This window comes from Echiichthys vipera (assembly GCF_963691815.1).
Source record: "Echiichthys vipera genome assembly, chromosome: 11".
Classification (NCBI taxonomy): domain Eukaryota; kingdom Metazoa; phylum Chordata; class Actinopteri; order Perciformes; family Trachinidae; genus Echiichthys; species Echiichthys vipera.
In genome coordinates this window covers 11,507,706-11,527,399 of record NC_139836.1, presented here as the reverse complement: position 1 = coordinate 11,527,399, position 19,694 = coordinate 11,507,706, and the positions used below count along the sequence as shown (strand labels likewise).

General features: G+C 41.7%; 1 protein-coding gene across 1 annotated transcript in view; it reads left to right on the top strand.

Moving 5' to 3' along the window:
* Window positions 1-19,694, top strand: part of LOC310954094 (phosphofurin acidic cluster sorting protein 2) — a 53,218-nt gene that overhangs the window by 21,127 nt on the left and 12,397 nt on the right. Inside the window, exons 2-11 of the mRNA XM_083923395.1 lie at window positions 458-545; window positions 8,507-8,596; window positions 10,099-10,224; window positions 11,984-12,146; window positions 13,279-13,370; window positions 14,107-14,187; window positions 14,543-14,602; window positions 16,667-16,818; window positions 17,627-17,720; window positions 18,700-18,783. Coding sequence (XP_083779521.1) covers window positions 458-545; window positions 8,507-8,596; window positions 10,099-10,224; window positions 11,984-12,146; window positions 13,279-13,370; window positions 14,107-14,187; window positions 14,543-14,602; window positions 16,667-16,818; window positions 17,627-17,720; window positions 18,700-18,783 — 1,030 coding nt within the window. The remainder of the gene's footprint in view (window positions 1-457; window positions 546-8,506; window positions 8,597-10,098; window positions 10,225-11,983; window positions 12,147-13,278; window positions 13,371-14,106; window positions 14,188-14,542; window positions 14,603-16,666; window positions 16,819-17,626; window positions 17,721-18,699; window positions 18,784-19,694) is intronic.

Here is a 19,694-nt window from a genome sequence, read left to right as displayed (position 1 = left end):
CCTCTGTGTTCAACATGTAAATGTGTAGCGGCATGATGAAGCAGGGCTTGTCGAAGCATCTGTGCCATGTCACCTTGCATGAAGAATTTGCCCATAAAGCTGACAACAGGAATCCGGATTTAGTAGCTCCTTGGCATTCCATCCCTTCACAACAAGCTGTAGATTTTTCCTTAACGACAAAGGACACACAGCTGAGTAGAATAGGGTTTGATTACAGTGTTGCTCTCTCAGTTGGTAGTTATTGATTCCTGGATGCTGCCTGTTGTTATTATTATACCTTGTGTGGTGACTGAAGAATGACTAAAGACAAGTCAAAATAAACAGTAGGGAGTGTTGCTTTTCATCCCTAGATGTTACAGTGTGACATGAAGGTGTGCTCACATCGTGTAAGCCGTGCCACTAATCGGTTTCTTCTCCTCTCCCTTTCTCTTGTTCTTCCTTTTTTTTCCCCCAACAGGCTCTGCAGCCTCACACTGAAAAAGCTGGTCGTCCTCAAAGAACTGGATAAAGAGCTGAATTCCCTTTCTATAGCTGTCAAAATCCAGGTGGGTGTGTTAATCTCCCATGTGCGACGTGAGTAACAGGCTCAGTTGCAAAACATTTGTGTCATGCTCTGCAGTCTGTGGCTCAGTGTCTCTCAGTTCTTTGTCGTAGCTGTGCTCTGTCGGACGTGATCACAAAGGCTAGATGATGATGAGACATGCTACTAATCCTACCAATTGATAAAAACCTTACACAGGAAGCTCCGGTGAGTCACAGCCACTCGGGTGCTTTAAGTGACAGACTAGCATTACCAATCTAAGCAGGAGCATTAGCACATTTCAGAGGGATTGTGCATCTTACATTGATTGCTAATGCATTTTTGTGACTACGGCCTTACAGACCGAACATGTATTGCATATTCTCATGGTTATTATTCAAAATCTACCTTATTATGTTTAAGTCACATTGCGTATGATTTAAATGGAAAATGCCATTCTGAAATATCTTAACTGCCATTTTAACTAATACCAATATTGCAACATACGGTATAGCTATTGCAAAGTCTTTGCAATGGATAGGAAAAACCTGCAGGTGGCTGTGTAGGAGGAAGAATGTCATGTATGAACATCGTGCGTGCGTGCGTGCGTGTGTGATTTGACATGCTGTAGCTTTGCTGCTCAGTAAACAAGCTTACATATAGTTTGCTTGCTGCAGCAGAGTTACTCTTCTTATTCTACACTGCAGTGTACCGTGGAGATGAGTTGAGGTTAGTTGTGTTTCCTCCTTGCTGTCACCAGAGTAACACTTTCCCTTTCAAAGATTACCCAATCCTTTATTCCTTAATATGGAATTCAAAGTATTCCAAGAACACAGTTTTTGGAAAGTTGTGACAATGAGTTAGTATGGTTTTAAAATTTCATCTTAATGATGAAACTGTCGAGATCAAAGACTAGATACAAGTTGGGTTTTAGGGATGGAACAGTTCACAACATCCACTGTTCGGTTCATATCACGGTTTTCACGTCATGGTTTTTCAGTTCGGTGGTTTTTTCTATTTTTTTTTTAGATTCTTAAAATTCCATGTATCAGATCTTTAGCCTAAAAAATTTTAATCAGATATTCTTAAGGACATATCATGCAAAAACTGAAATAATAAGGCAGCTTGTTTAGGGATTACTGTAACAATCTTAAATGAAAGTGAAGTGAGATTTTGAAACAGTAGGAGAGACATTAATACATTTACGCATTTATAAATTAATAAAAAGGTAAACAATTGTTTGCCTTCTAGGTAAGAATATAAACACTTTTACATTATCAAATCTTAGAACAATATGATGAAAATAGGTTTTCTTTCACTAAAATATGCACAAACAGCAATCACTGAAGTGACTGAAATAGGCTAAATCAATTAATTTGGAATTGATGCCAGAAAAATGATCCAAAATGAGGGGCCGGAAAAATATGAGCATCACATTAATGGATATTGTAAAACAATGCAGCGACATAGGAGTACATACAGTATAGTGTCTTTATTTTATCAATGTAAATAGTAGTCATAGGCCTCAAAGTGCAACAAGCTTGTCAAAAAACAATCTAAATGAACAAACCTGTGAACCAGAGGGTTTCACTCAGTTATTGGACGAAAGTAAACCTTGAGGTTCTTCTCCTTTACTTGAGTATTTTATTTACATGCAACTTTATTCATCTGCTCCACTACAAATCAGTGGAAATATTCTACTTTTTACTGCACTACATTTATCTGATTACTTAAGTAACTAGTCACTTTACCAGGCTGACAAGCACATATGTAACATTAGTTTATTGATAAAAAACTGTAAAGACAAAAATTAACGTAACATAAATGCAGAGTAGCATGATTTTTATCAACTTCTCCTCTTTACACACCGATATGGCTGCAGAGTAAACTCAGGCTTCTTATTGACAGAAACAAAAACTTGTCCATTCTCTGGTGAACTGACGGTTTTCTGTGTCAACCTCTTTTTTTCAGAGTAGAAAGAGCCATTGATGTGGTGATTTAACCACTGATTTGACCAGTCTGAAACGATTTAGAACAACAACAGAGCGTAGCTTAGCAAGCTGCTGCCAAGAGGATTCAGAAACCCATGAAGAAGAGCGTAGCGGGAACTAGCGTAGCAGGAAAGTGCGTAGCGAGAGCACGCGTAGCGTTGTTGCCGCGTGCCTACAGGGAGCGTGTGGAGCAAGTCTCCCAGCACGCCGGGATTTGACGCTCTGAGACGATAGCGCTGAGACGTAGCGCTGAGATACGAGAGAGGTCAGCAGTCATGAAGGCTTACGCTACGTTGCACCTCATAAACAGAACGGTTAACATGTGTACCGAACCGTGACATGCGTACCGAACGGGACAGATTTTTTTTAAGGAACCGTTCCACGTAATAATGTCATGTAGAAAACCTGGATGCAATTATGAAATTTAAATTTAAATTCAAATAACAAATTTGTAGAAAGAATTAGCTAGCTGGCGCACCCCCCTCTCCCCCCGGCGTAGCAGCGGTATCTCCAGAGACCTAAGCAGCTGTGGTGGTTTGAATTCAGCCAGCAGAGTGCGATATTTCTGGATTTTTTTAAAAATGGCACCATTTCCATTCAGGTTTTGTGTGCGCAAATTGAAATTGTGCATTTAAAACATGCGGATGGAAACACAGCTACTGTTTGAAAACACACACTCAGCCGTAAGCCTAGTAGCGGTTGTAAAGATGATGGTCCACTGCTTCTGAAAACCTTGAGAGAGAACTAAGAGCAGCGAGTGCACCATTAAGTGTACACAAATGCACTGCCCTGAGGTGGCCATGTGGAAATAATTGTTAAAGGAAAAAAGTCATTCAAACTTTCTCGACTGCAGGCGCCCAGAAAATTCACAGAGAAGACAAGTCAGAGAACAAGCTTGTATACTGCCCACACATCAGAGAGAATCTAATATGCAGCCTCTACCCAGTGCTGTGTTTTGCAGATGCTTTAACCGCTTCTGCGCTGCACAGAAACCCGTCTTTTCTCAAATAGGAATGTGCCACCTGTGTCATGTCTGACACTGTTTGTACCCAGCATGTTTGATTCATCTACACATGGAAATATTTATACCAACAGTTGATGATGATTCCCAGCCGTAGATTATTATGCATGTGTGTTGGGCAAATGTTTAAAGAAGAGATGACAAGCGATTATCATACTGCCCAAGAAAGCCAAAACACAGTAACTACATAGGTGGTTGTAAATACTACTGTTTTCCCTTTGACCTATTGTCCAAGAGCACTTTATATTAGTGTTTTTAATGTAGCCTACTGTCTGTGATAAAATTACAGCTGCAGTCAGCAACATTTTTTGATCATATTCACTGAAACCCACACTATGCTTTGATAGAACAACATAAATCATCCAGTTTTAGAAAATAATATGCGCCTCTATGTGCATTTATAGCCTGTTGTTTGTTTTGCAAAAATCGACCGTGCCCGTATCATCCTGTCCACCCATCTTGCAATGGGTCATAACAGACACAACGCCAAATTGGGCCAGGGGCTTTCCATACTTCCTACCCCCTGGCACCAGCCGTGTCACTCGTGGTTGGTATTAACTTCTATAGCTGTTACACAGTTTGCCTTAGAGCCTTCAAACTTCAGACCCTTGTATATCCACATCTATATTTCTGTAGTTACTGCTCCATGTCTGTAATCCCCATCTTTCCCTCTCTCATAATTGTCCCCCTCATTTTGACATTTAATTGAAATTTTTAGCACAATGGGAAATTCTATTTAAAGAGAAACAAATCATCTCCCCTTTCCTGTCATCCTGAAGGAGAAAGCAAGCAACCAAGTGTGGCTTTATCCGTGAGCTACGTCGTCTTCAGAGCGTGAAATCTCCCCATTTCTGTTGAGCCGCCCGGAGGACAGCCAGGCAAAGCTCTGTTCACCGCAGCTCTGGAACTGGAGCATTAAATGCAATTTCCAGCAGGTTTGGTTAGGGAGAACAGACGCTGAGAGGATAAAGACACAGTTGGGCAAAGATGACAGAGGAATAAGAGGGTTTTGTTTTCACACAGTGAATGACAAAGCCTCATTACCGCATGTCATCACTTCTCTGTTCAGCACACAGTGGCCGTCTCTTTTCTCTCTCTGGGTCTCATCAGGTAAAGTGGCCTCCATGCGCACACACAACCTCTAATACCTAACCATTTGGATGGTCTCCCAAAGCAGCAGGGATGATGAGATTGCAATTTAGTCTGCACTGAATGAGGCTCTGTGTCCCCTTTGAGATAGTCTGATGTCTCTCACCCTGAAGACTGCTGGGTCACTTAAACAGTAGCTGAGGCCTCCCCAGACAACCCACTGCTACATTTTCTGGACAATGTGGTATATACTACTGCATGTGCACTGCATGATTATGCAGTTTGTGTCCTGTCTTTTTTATGTACAGTTGCCTCAAGGTTGTAGTCAGACATTGTTGTCAACTGGATTATGATAGGAAAGGCGTGCATGCATGCATTCGTTCGTTCGTGTGTCTATGTGTGTGTGTGTGTGTGAAGCCTCAAAACGCCTTCAGAACCTCTTTATCACTATTACACATGAAGCTCTTCTCCCATCCCTAAATTACTTCCCGTCTTTGCTGCAAACAGTTTGGAGGATTTAATATAAACATATTGAAAAGTAACCTTGAGAAGAAGTGTAAAGTTGAACTTTTCCCACAGGCTTGTGGAGTCTGGTAGAGTGGAGGGGCACTCACACATTCACGTTCTCCCCGTCTGGCCCCAGAAAGACAGTGGAGAAGCTTGTAGCAGGGTGCAGAGGGCGAGAGAAGGGGGGCAAAGGACATTCAGTACAAGCTTTCCTTGCCAAGGCTCTGTATTGTTAATGCATGTCAGGCAGTTTGAGAGTGCTCGGCTTTTGTGCCTTGATTCATTGTACCAGCCACTGAGCATGAGAAAAGAGTGCATACAGGGCCTCTTTGTGGAGCTCAAGTTAGTGACAAGGTCAGACTCAGACAGAGATTTACCCTTTTTTTTCTGTATACAAAACAAGGGTCTGCAACTACTGTCAAGGTACTGTGAGCATGTCCTTCTGTGGAACATATTGAGCCGTTAGGCTGTATACAGAAATGCAGATTACTACTGAATGCTTTGAAAGTGTCACCGAGGCTAAATATTATATATTCTTGGGTTCTCCTTAAATCTTCAAAGCTTTGGTTTAATTTCAGGCATTTAAAACTGTTAACATTGCATGAAATGTTCCTTCATTTTGCAAGGTACACTAGAGCACAGTGTTATCCGTTGCACAATTGCAGCCTATATAACACGTTTTTGGAAGTTGCCTTCATGTAAGATGCGGAGCTGAATGAGAAATGAAAGATCTGAATGATTTGATAAGGTATCAAGTGCAACACTTCTTGTTGAACAAAAAGCGGGGAAGGCATAGGAATGAATACATTTTTATTATCTCCAAATCCTTTTCAAACGTTATTCAAGTTATGTAGTTTGAGAATTTTTTTCACTGAGATTTTGTGTATAGATTTATTGTTAGTCTCATTTCATCGGTTTCTCTTGTGGTTTTATCTTTTGTAGCTTAAGTTAAATGCCTTAACTTAAGCTTAGCCGTAACAAAGTTGTCATTTTCAATGGATATGAAATGTATTTGTGTGGTGTCGATTCTGTTGTTATCGTAGAGAGTTGATAAGTGTACCCTCGTAATCCTCTTGCCTCCTGTGGCTCACAAGGGGAGAGAGCCTTTTGGTCATTTGTTGGCTTTGTTTTTCTGACTGTGACTTTCTGTGGATATTCCTTGACCTGTCATCTGCACTCTGAGTTGTGACAGATATTATAGTCAACCCAAAAAGACTATGCTTTGGAAAACAGTTAATGGAGTGAAAATGCTGTTGCTGTTCAAATCACTCATGCATGTGATGTACCTGCAGAGGCACCACTGCATTCTTGAATAACCCCCCCCGGTATCCTGTGATGATTCCTCAACACATACTCAGCCATCTTATTTGGTATCTGTTACATGATTTAGCAGCTCTGATGACATTAGGATACAATGTTCCCACTCCGTTGGACTACTAAGTTTCACCGGTATTAAGCCACATGCAGGATATCCTTACCGCTCTATGCTGCTCACCAAGTCTTACTTAATTCTATTGGCAGATTTAGCAGACACCTGACCTAAGCTAAGCTTTGACGACTTATGAAATTTTTACAGCGGTCGACGAGTTGCCAAATATATTACACAACAGATGCCTGTCGTCAGCACTCACAGCCTGACATTAAATTGTGAACCCAAGACTTGACAAGCTGTTCCTGTTCTCACGTTCACACTCGGACGTCCCTGTTTCAAGATTAGAAGAGGCAGAAAAAGAAGCATGGTTTGAGAGAATTAAACTGTAACCTGATGGGAAACATGATAGACGTTAATCCGAGGTTAAAAAGAGTAACACGCCAAGGGCTGAGACAGGTCCTCTGAGGACACACTGTGTGTCAGTGTCCTTAAATCTGGAAGAGACTTCCACAACCCATGTCATTTAAATCCCTGTGCAAGAAGTTTGTGCCAGCTCCCAGTGCCTTGTCCTAGTCAGTTGTTTCTAAAGCCCCGTTCAGACCTGACATCAACATGTGTCCTGAGTGATTTGATCGCAGGTGGATAGCTTTAAGCATGAGATTTTAACACTACACTCTAACCCTAAAATTTCAGTTTTTTCTTTACAGTGGGCCTGATTTTAGCAGAGAGCTGTGGTGGTGCTGCAGGTGTCTTTGCATAGTACGTTGTGTTGGCCGCAGTGTAGCCTACGGTTCTCACGGAGGTATAAGTATACCCCCCCCCCCCCCAAACCTGGTCCACTGCAGGGGGCCTCGCTGTCTAAAAGGGCCCTGCCTACACCCAACAGCATACGGCACTGCTCCACGAGTGAGACAGACAAGAAGCGCTGTGATGACCGTCACTCGCTCAGCTCACAGAACAGATACGTTTAAATATTATTAAGTAGATTGACTCACACTCGAGTTTTCTCCCGCTGTTTGTATTTTAAATATATGAACTGTATCTACATTGACTGATCAGATCAGTCTGTTTGTCACCTGCTGCTTCACTCGCTGCGCTGGGCGAAGAAACAAAGTCAATGAATCAGTCAAACATTGTTGAATTCTTCCCATAGAGCCGACATGAAAACTATTTTGGGTTAGTAAATTTCTGCTGTCAGTCACTCCTCCGTCAGGTGCGACACGGTGACGATAACATGTAGCCTTAATGAAACTGCGGGAGCTCACGTCTGGCTCCAAACTGCACTCCGCTTTGGCCTCTTCATCCTGTCAGTGTACCGTTTCTTGTTTGTTTTGTTGTTGTCGTCAGAGCCCTGCTTCATTTGTGTTCCTGCGTGTGCGTCAAGTACGTCTGGTGTCAAGTGCGCCCTCACGTGTACTGGCTGGGAATTACGGGTTCAATTCATTGCTTATCAACAGTTAATCGATAATCGATCATCCATCAAATTTTTGCATCCCTAGTTCAGAGCATAAGTCACTCAAGACGCGTGTGGAAACATATTCTAATGCCAGATCTAAACTGACGCACTGATGTGAGCTGTCCTCTTGTGATTGGATCACCCAAGGGGCATGTTAATACCAGGTCTGAACAGCATTGAAGCTACAGCAGGCTCGTGATTAGGTTGAATCCTCATGTCAGTTATGAAAAACTCTTGATATGTTCCTGAACAGGGTATCTGGCCCATATTTCAATTGTTCTTGTAGCACTGTTCTCTAGAAAGCAGTGAAGGAGCAGAGGACTGTTTGTGCTGGGCTGCCTCAAGGTGTGAATCAGCATAAATGTGTAAGTGTGAAGCAGGCTGGTCCTCAGTCACTGTCGTCTGATAGATATTGGCCTAAGAAACGACACAATATGAGGGATTTGTGGGTCTTTTTCTTATTCCACAGGGAGCCCCTGATGTAAAATTTTGTATATGAAGCATTTCTAAATGTGCTTACAATGAAACATTGCTTTATTTTATCTTCCAGGGTTCTAAGCGTCTGCTGAGATCAAATGAGTACGTCCTCCCACCCAGTGGACTGATGGAGACGGATCTGGAGCTCACATTCTCACTACAGGCAAGCACTCTTGACATGACACTGTGAATTCTCACACTGATACTGCAGTGACTTCACAGGGAGGATGGTGTTGAAGCCTTTATCCGCACTTTGCCCCTTCCTAACCCTGAGCAAAAGTATTATGTTCAAAATATCCATGTACATTTGTGTACATACATGTGTTCACAGTGTTTTGTTGGATTAAATCAGTCTCTGTTTCATGTTATTTTGTGGTCAGAAGAGGTATTAACTCACAGGAAGTGCTGTTTTTTCTGTTGTTGAATTTGGCGTTTTTCCAAGTGCAACCTTACTTTGTACAGAAATGAATCATTAATGAAGTCACTGAAGCGGAATTTTTGTTATGACTGTTTGATTTGAAATAATAGACATGTATGTTGACCATTTGCAGACTGGAATAGCCAGGCAACTATAGAGTTGAACTAAGTGCCAAAGAGTGCAACATCTATGCAAAAAGGCTCAGTTAAAATCACGCTGCTGTTGAGTAAATCCTAGAAAACGTGGGGGCAGATGGATATTGCAGCAGTGATGTCCGACCAACTTGTGTAACCTGATCTTTCATTCTTATTGTGTAAAATATTATAGACCAAGAAGCGACAAAAGTCAATGTAAAGAGCTGAGACAATATGACTCTAGAGGAAACATAAAAAGAGCAAATGTGAGGGTGAAATACGAAGTCTCAGAGATAAATAAAGCTCTGAAGTGATGAAGGTTTACCAACAGTTCAACCGTAGTCCAGCAGACAGGCCACAGACAGTTTTTTAATAGTTCAGTTAGTAAGACTACAGAATGTAACACCCACCATGTCGGTTCAGTGCTGGCATCTGAGTACACTGTATTTTTACAGAAACTTGAACCGGGTGTGTGTGTGGTACATCATCACTTCACTTTATTCAGTACATACAGAGTTCTGACTACAGATACATCGAGTTTGTTCCCGCTCAGATAAACTCATGTTCAAGAATTAAAATCCTGCCTGGCAGTCTAAGTTAAGCCCAAAAGGTTGTATTAAAAATCTCTGACATCATTGATATTATTATTATTATTATGACCTGGTGATGCTCTACCTTACATTTAGTGGCAATAAACCGTGGCACAGATAATCCACCAGTCAGTCACAGAGAAAATGCTTTGTCTGGAAATAAATAACATAAGAGAAGTCCTTCAAACTCAGAAAGAAAGTGCTCTGGTACAGACTTCAGAGGAAGTGGGAATTGAAGGACGGTTACATCTTGACTAAGCACTCTAAAATATTAAAAGAATCAGAATACACACAGTCTTGTTTTATTATTTCAGCTGTATGGTTGAAAGACATAGAAATAATAGAGGACAGAGGCAACATGGCAGGTCACCGCTGAAGAATTTGTTTTCTTATGGAGTAACAGAAACAATATATTGAGAAAAAAGTCTGCATGTGGGTTTCCATCAAAGGGTTGATGAATATATAATGTGGTCACTGGTCTGCATTGTTTATCTGACATTAGATTTTTTTTTTTTTTTTTCAGTACCCCCATTTTCTGAAGAGGGACGCCAACAGACTGCAGATTATGCTGCAGAGGAGGAAACGCTACAAGAATCGAACCATCCTGGGCTACAAAACTTTGGCTGTGGGAGTTATTAATATGGCTGAGGTACCGTATAGTGTTCAACTGGGGCTTTACTTTCAATCACTTCGTTTGCTGTTTCATTGTCAGCCGTTTAATTTCTCTTGAGAAACACCTCATTTTTGCACTGAGCTTGTGATTGCATTCTGCTCTGACAGTGATTGACACGACTATTAGTGTCTTCAGCATGTCTTGGTTTGCCTGAGAGAAGAGGGCCTACTGCGTTCCACATCATTTCAGATGACTCACAGTCATCACACATACTGCTCTGTGAGATTATGGGCCATCTGGAGCTGGCTTCATATGCACTTTTAGTGTATTCAGCCATGATAAGCAGTAATAATGGACTAGGAGCTGATATAATGCCACTTGTGGATGTTTGCTCAATGTAGATATATGCGATTAAGTTTCTTTTTTGACCTGATTCTAGTCATTTAATGTTGAGTACTGCCAGTACAGCTCTCAGCTGGACATTCACTGGGGACTCTGCAGTTACGTCAGACTGTATGTTTTGCCACTGGGCTGTCAAGATGCCATTTTATATACCCAAAGTGGCTCTGGTTGCTTTGCTCACTAATGCCTGTCATTGTGGATATCACACATTGAAACGGCTGGCTGCTGTTGATTGTACCACACTTGGCTTACTACTATTGATTACAGTGAACAAAGTATCGGAAATTGGAACCAGATCAATTCAAATGCCTTGTTCAGGACATAATTAGTTTGGACATTTGAGTGCGAGAGAAATCGAGATCAAGACAGATGTAGACATAGATATTGAGCGTCACACTTGTTTGGAATGGAGAGACACAGGTAGCCTTTCCTTATTTGTAATTACAGCAGCTGATGGCCCCATTCATGCTCATCCAAAGTGACTTTCCACTCGTCGCTCCAGGACAGGAATTGACTGACATCTGAAAACAAGACTAATGCTTTATTGCATTTTAAAATACCACTAGATTGCTGTGCTGCTTTGATGCTCGCTGCAGTAAAACAACCCACAGACAGCCATGAATAACGCTAGATTGGCCATTATTGGATCCTGTTATAACTATGTTGTCATCTGCTGTAGAATAAACTCCCCCGTGGCCTTATTCTGAATCTATCGGGGCATTATGTGAGAGGAAGTCGGTTATTGGACTCTGCACGCAGCTTCAGCGTGAACCCCTGCCAGTGTTCGCACAAAATTAGCCTACTCCCTGTACAGCTATTCATCAAGTGAAATATAGAAAGTACCCCCGAGGTAGAGCTTAGAGTGAAAGCTCATCCTTTCTCATCTTATTTAAAACAGTTTATACAAACTGTGTTATACTGTTTGACTCGATGATATTAGCAAATTGGCATGACTCATTTAGACAGTCAGAATGGAAAAGCAGCATTGTGCTAATAAAGATCTGTCATCTTGTAATCAGCCGGTAAATCTCTGCGAGCATAAAGCAGTGTAACAGAAGATATTTCAGTCTCTGTGTCAGTATTGGCTCAGTAAAGAGCAATGAAATTCTTCCATCCTGTCTGCCTGTCTGTTGAACAACATTATTTGTTCCATGCTGTTTCAACATGGCTCTACGGAGTGACAGGAATTGTACGACATGAATCTCAGCTAAAATTGACTTTATTTTCAGACGGATGAAATATATTATTTGAGAAAAGATAATATCAGTAATATTGAAGGAGAGGAGGACATACAACTAAAGTGTCTTTTATAAATTGGTTTCAAGCCCATTTTGTATTTGAATGTATTCTTAAAATCAATGGCTGGCTTTTATGTTAATCTTCCTATGTTCAGGTGATGCAACACCCGACAGACGGAGGACAGATTCTGGGTCTCCATAGCAACGTGAAGGATGCGCCAGTGCGTGTGGCGGAGATCAGTGTGTACTCTTTGTCCAGCCAGCCGATCGACCACGAGGACGGTAGTGGCCAGGCTGGCCGCAAGACCAAAACCTCAGGTGGGCACGACATGTCCCGTCCCCCTCCGTGGATCTGTTAGACAGGCCTGTCCCAACGCTGCCCGGTCAGATCCTCTCTGTAGTTTCAGCCTTCACCCCTGGAGCCAGCCCTCCCTGCCCAGCCCTCCCTATTCCCACTTTCCACATGGCTCCTATTTCCCGACCGGCAGAATAAACTCTATTAGTCCCCAGCCAAGGATATTTTATTCTCTTCAGCAACGGTTGTAATGTTGATTGGAGAGTTGAACAGATTTAGGGCCTATTACCTTTCACCGTTCTAATTCTGGACGGGGTGAAATATTGGGCCCTGCTTGGACTCCACGCCCTCATCCTGCTATGCTAATCCCTCGCTGTTCTGGATGCTATTAAGGAGGCTGCTCAAACATAACAGATGAGCTCATGCACCAAGTATGATACTAGTGTCACTCCGAGGGAAAGAAAGAAAGATGTTTATCTTTCGCCTTTCTCCTCTGCAGTGGTCCTTAATAACATCCATCCCATCTAACAGCATAGAACAGGATGTTTCACAGGCAAAGGGAAGTCGGAATTGGCTTTTAGGAAAAAAGGATCTTCCATCACCTGATCGCTCAGCTGTCAAACACTCTTCAGGAATGTGGCTGTTCAAACCGATAAAATCTGACATTAAACAATCGTAAAACTTCAACCACTGAAATGTCATTAAAACTTAATCAGAATGTGAGATGTGTCACAAAAGATTTACAATCTAATTTGCATATAATAAGATTTTCATTACATTTCAGCAAGCACATTCAGCATTTAATTATGTTTTTTCATTACCATATATACTGTTCATTATTCTTGCCAAGTAGCCAAAGGAATTCATTACTAGGACAGAAAATTAAGCAACTTTATCCACACAAGATGGAAATTTTGGGCTCAAACTTATACTTGTGAAAAATGCACAATGTACTGAAAGCATCATTTACATTCTAAATTTTGTATGTTTAACACTGTTTCCCTTCCAATGATAAATTGCTTCCTCTTGGCCTACTTCATTCCAAAAGAACATTTCAACAGTTTCTGTGGGAACCTTCAAATTTGAATCTTTATATATGTAATGCTGACATGCATTTCTGTATTTTGACGTTTTTCTGTGTTTTTCCTACCTCAGACCGCTCCCCAGACATGGATAACTATTCTGAGGAGGACGATGACAGCTACTCATCAGAGCAGGAAGCCAGCGATGACGCAGTTCATGGCCAGGTCAGTACCAGAAATTGCTGAGGTGCGAACATATCTGCAATACCCAGCGGAATTAAATGCATATGAGACATTCAATAAATTATATCTCACATAGCTCAAAAGCACCTTTTTGTCATACTGAACATGCTGTTGCAGTGATGGTAAACTACAGTAGTAATGCTCTATACATAGACTGTATAAAATATGGACTTAGTCTCCGGGACATCACCATAGGTTACTGAAGAGCCGAAATATATCTAAATGTGGATGGCTTTGGCCGTCCCAGTCTTGACAGTGGCTCACACCACCTAACTCCCAGCTAATCCAAAAACGGAGCTGAGAATATAATTTAGACAGGCAGGTTATAAAGGAAATTCACCCCCCATACAGTGGTCATTGATAGGAGAATTAGATACAGTATAAAGATGATAATCATTTTTTATCTTACATTGGAAACATGTTTATTTCTGCTGTATAGTTGAGTATTTTAACATGGGGGGGGTCTATGGGGATTGACTGGCTTTGGAGCCATTCTCAATTGGCCATTGGTTGGCTTCATTTTTCAGCCCCGCAGGTTGCCCCACATGGTTACATAGGGAACAATTCAATAAGAGATTTGGTCAAAAACAGTTTTCCTCTCAGTGTTAGTCTACTAATTTATTTTCTACATGTATCCTAAATATATATGCAGATAGAAATGTTGGGGCACTAGTATGTTGAGATTTTAGATATTTCATCCATCTTCCCTGTATTTTAGGACCTTTACGATGAAGACGACGAGGTCAGGAAGCCCAAGAAAGCCCGGAGGAAAATGATCCGAACCACCTCCATGACCAGGGTTAGTTAACTCCTCTTCCACCACATGGAGTTTCGTGCTTGCCAATCATTGACTATGAGAATAACTCCAGACCTGTGTTGGCTGTTGTACAAGCTTTTTAAGGAAAGCACACACTGTGTTCCATTTGTCCAAGTCATTAGGACAATGTGGATGAGCACGTAAATGAACACTGTGGGTTCACTGGACTGATTATAATGGTCTTTACATAGAGTGGCTGGGAATGAGTAATCCAGTGGACGGTTACTGGGAGATATCATAAGCCCTAGCGCAGCTGTCATGCGTATTTAATGATGAGAGTTATTCCCTTTTCAGGGAGTCCTTTGTCTCATAATTGTGTTTTTTTCCCCTGTTAAAGCAACCTAACTTCAAGCAGAAGTTTGTGGCCTTGCTGAAGAGGTTCAAGGTAACAGATGAGGTGAGTGTGGAAAGAACAATCGCCATATTTTTGATTGACACCCAGGAGAAGAGGTTCAATGTCAAAGGAAATGATTTGGGTTAGTTTAGAGGGGTACACCATCCTTCTCAGCGCACCTTCCTGGAACTTCTCAGTCCTTCTGTTATGAAGCTTTTAATAAGTCAGCTGTGAAACATATCAGTTATTAAATTGCCCTCGGGGCAGGAGGAAATAATCTTAGTATTGACCGTCTAAACAGCATATTGCTGCGACTAATGTGCTCCTGACTGGAGAAGTATCGCCTGTGAAGAAATCACTGCCACAACAGAGGTACAAGCGTCATTATGGTGCTAAGCGGCATTACCTTTGTGCTCATGGATGTGTAATTCATACATTTCCATTAGCAGCCATCCGTATGCAGAATCCATTAACTACCTTATTCTCTACCACTTAATCTAATGATAAATGTGCTCGTCCTCTTTAGAGCTGTGTTTTTCTTCTCTCAAGTCCTTTTCGAATAAATGTTTCAGGTCATCTGCAGGAAGTGGAAAGCCCCTATATGTCCATTAGTACATAATCTGTGTTTGGCCATTCTAATGTTAATGGTTCTCATTGAACTGTGAAATTCTTTGGGTTAAATGGTATATTCATTTGCCTCGTTTCTCCTCTTTCTTTGACTTTCTGATGTCAAAAACAGTCCACGGATAACACCAAGAAAGATGTATAAAAGATGAATTCTATTTTTAAGACCATTGGAGAAAATTTCCTTGAGCAAAGGTCTGGAACATCATCACTTGTATTATGATTCAGTGCCATATTGAAATAGCCTAGTAGTTTTATCAGCATCTGTATACAGTCAAGCACTGACTGTCAATGAAATAAAGAAAAGATTTCTTGTCAGTTTTCACATTGAACTAGAGGGTTTATAAATAATAACTACTCTAATAATAAATGTTCTTTTCTCATTTCAAGTAAAGGACTGATTTTGAAAATAAAATACATAACAGCTTTTGAAAAGTGTGCATCATTAAATGAAGGGCATAACTTTCGAAAAAATAAAGTTTTCGACAATCCTAGCGCAACTTATCAACTGAACAGCTTCAACACCTCTATTTCTCTTTCTTTCCCTCTTGTTTCCCACTGACTCCCCCGCTTTCTCTCATTCAGTGAGAGAAATGAGCTCAAGCTTGTCCTGCCGTGATTTTAAATCTGGGCTGGAATTGTCCAGGCTCTGTTTAGTAGCATCACCACATGAGATATCCAACGCACGCAATTGGTCTGTGAGTTTTCTGGGCCACATAACCAGTGTTGTAAACGCTAGAAAAGCTGCGTCACGCCAATGTCTTGCATAATTAATATGAAATGTATAATTTGCTCCAAATACGAAGACAGTTGTGGTTCCATCTGGACCAGATTCTGGAGGAGTACATTTTCAGACTGGATTAGGATTTGCTCACCCCTTTGAGATTTATATTTTGTACAAAAAACTACGACTTAGACACTTGTGTGAGCAGTTTAACCTATTTGCGTTCCCTATTTGAGTTGTGTTTTTACGGGATGCTTCTGCAAGCTCCAGGTGGCCGGATGATCTTTTATCACGTCCCCTGTCTCTAATCCCTTGCTTGTGGCTGGGCAGTGTTCAGGGCTGCAGCTCTATAAATACATAGCCAGGAGGAGGAGAGGGGACAGACTGTGTTTATCTGCTCCCTGCCAGCTTCTGCACTTATGGAGTGGCATTAATCACCTGATTAGTCCACAAGCCTGCCTGTGTGCAGTTCCTATGATATACATCCCCACTGTGCAGCTGGCAGATCAAGGGTCAGCACCTTAGCTCTCCTCTAGCACTCACTTACCTTTTAATTGGCCTGCTTTGGACTAAGGCAGGGATGTATTTATAGCATAGATTTTCTCATTTTACAGCCTCCTGCTCCTTCATTCTTTGGGCTCCATTAGCCCAGTTGTGAAAGTGATTAGCTAATGCTCAGCACCCGTCACTCCCTACACTTATTTAATCCATGGCCGTGATTACAAATCCCTGATTACAGTGTACTGATGTGTTGATGATGTGTCTATCCTATACGTCAGGTCCTGGACTCTGACCCAGTTGACCAGACCCAGGAAGTGGAGGAGGATCTAGACTTACTCTATGACAGTCTGGAGGTATACAACCAGAGCGATAGTGGGCCAGAGATGGAGGACAACGAGAGCGTCCTGAGCACGCCCAAGCCCAAACTCAAGTATGTCTGTACTCATCCCCTTTCTTCTAAGGCCATATTTTCAGAAATTCTGTAATATTTCTGTATTCAGAATTATTTCTGTTCATAACCTGTATATGGTTGTAGTGGGAATTGTTTTATTTTAATTGTATTTTCAACATATCTGTAGTATCAACCATAAAAATAGGATGGACATTGAGCTGTTTTCTATTGTCATTTGGCAAGGTCAAAACAAAATGGTGATTGTTGTTAGTTGTCATGGTGACACCACACATCAGTGGGGTCGCAAAGTTTGTCATAGCTGGCTGGGAGAGAGCGGATGCCGTGCGTTTTCTCTAACCAGTGAAGCATAAAAGATAGTGGAATTAGCGAAGTAGCTAGCTAGCTAACTAACTTGATGGCTGGCTAGTTAGTTAGCTAGCTAGCTGGCTAGTTCCACTATGCTTTCATGCAACACTGGTTACAGAAAAGAGCCAAAAAAGTTGTTACTGAACTGGCAATAGCAATGTGCTTTCCTACGCTGTGACAACGGGTCTGGGCGAAGCATTAGGTTGTTCGATTTGACTCATTTAGCGGCTGGCTCTCTATGCTTCGTAATAATACTGCTCCACCGCTCGTCATCGTAATGACACTTGATGCAAACCTGTTTATACAGAAAGAAGCCTTTTGCAATGGCAATGTCTGCCGCTCTGACCATCCAGCTACGTTAATTTGGATGGGAATGTCCTTTATACCAACAAATGACCCTTCAAACGGAATTGGACAGTAAAAACGCGAAGAAAATCATCTTGCAAGTTTCTCTAATTAAAAATCTTGTTTCTGTTTTCAGGCCGTTTTTTGAAGGGATGTCTCATTCCAGTTCCCAGACAGAAATTGGAAGCATACACAGCCAAAAAAGCCAGCAGAGAGAGCTGTCGTGCCCTGTAAGTTGATCACCAGGCACTCTATTAACAAACCAGTCAGATGCCTTTCAGTCCCACTGTTTACCCATAAAGGCCTTCCTCACTGTCGCTGGAGAGGTTCTTCTGGTAAACAGTGTTATGTAAAGGAATCGCCCCTGGATAGTGTTTGAATGTCTGGCAGTCCGCTATTCTTATTGAGGTTCAGGGATTCCCAGGAACCATGATACTACAGGCAAGATATTCTGAGCCTGTGCGCTATGCAGCTCCCACCCCTGCAGAAGAGGATGGGGGGGCCGCAGTCCTTAGCCTCTTAACCCCTACAGCCCTCTAGTATTTATAGGGACTGACACCAAATTACGTCTCCACCGCCATCAACGCATACACACACATATACACACAAATGGAGCAATCCCTGAACACAGAGATTTATAGCCCATTGGAATCAACAAGGATAGAGAAGTAGAGAGAGACATGTTGAGTCTGATGGTTAGAGAGGGTGTGCTGTTTATACATATCTGGGAATCCATTTCAGCCTGTAATAAAACAGCCTGGAGCATTTCAGACTGCTATAGCCCTCCATTTTAGTCAATAAATGTCTCCAGTGGAACTTCATAAACACGTCTTGTAGGCAAAATGGAAATGTGGAAAGTCTTTGAAGTAATACTGAAATTAATTAAGCTAGATGTTACAAAATGCACTTAAGCACAGGCATGTCACTAAGTCTTTGGGAGTTGATGTATTACTAAGCAGCTCTAGTGAAACTTATAGAAGCTTTTCTAGGTATTAAACAGGCCAGCTCTGCCACCGTCACCAGGCTCGAGTGAGCGGAGCTACTACTGTGAAATTGGTCAGTGGTCAGTCTTGACCTGAGCAGATGGAGCATAGCACTCCCATAAGGAGCTGTGACGCATCATCATTTGTATTCACCAGAGGAATGACCTTAAAGTGGTCTAACGTGTGTGTGTTTGTGTGTGTATGTGCTTGTGTGTTTATCCTGCAGACTGGTGACTTTCTGACCGTGGAGAGATGTAAAGCACAAGGGGCCCGGTATCAAGATGACAGCATCACAGATACAACCACTGGGGTATGTGTTTGGAATAACAGTTTTACTTTTTTTTGTTTGTTTGTTTTGTTTTTAACTAAATCTCCCTCGAGCATCTCTTTTTTTTTTTCCTACCCTCTTCACTTGAGTGCCCTTTCCTCCCGTGGGTTTTAGTTGTTTTCCAGGAAAAAGAAAAGAAGGAGGGAGTATGCAAGGGCGGGCAAACTAAACAGCACAGTCATCCATTATGGATCAGTAGAGCAGACAAGGCGGCCCCATGCTGGATAAATCCTGACTGATGAGGATCGAAAGAGGGGTGTTTGTGTTTATTGTTGTCTCTGTACTGTCAGGTCAGTCAAACCTTGTTCGGCTAACACCGGCTCCCCCTCTGAGCGCCGGGCTGCCGGCTCACCGCACCACTCCACTAACCCACTTCAAACTGAATATCTAAACTGCAGGAACAGTGTTTTTCCCCAGCCACCTGCTAGGAGACCTTTTTTTTTTATATATATCTTCTGTCATGGTGGGCTCTCATCATTATCTCCACCCTCAGCAGCTCAGCTCAGTTATTCAGCAGGCCAGCAGCTTTAACCTCCATCCTCGCCCGGAAGTCTTTCAACTCTTGCTCTTAGAATTAGAGATGCACTGGTTGTGGAATTCTGGAACGGTGCCGATTTTAAAGTTACAATTTGGCCAATAGCCAATGACGTTTTATTATTATTTAAGTGATACAGCATTTCATTAAACTCATTTAACGATCTTTGAAAGAGCACAAAGTAAACCTTACAAATTTATGAAACAACCTTCTTTTGGATGAATTTTTTTTTTTTTTTAGCATAACCAGATAGCATATTCTTTTTGTGAGATGTAAATTGAATTTAAAAGTGATTAGAAAAATGATGGAGCTGTGTTTCATCGTTTTTCATACAGAATTCAACATTCTTGTAGCTGAC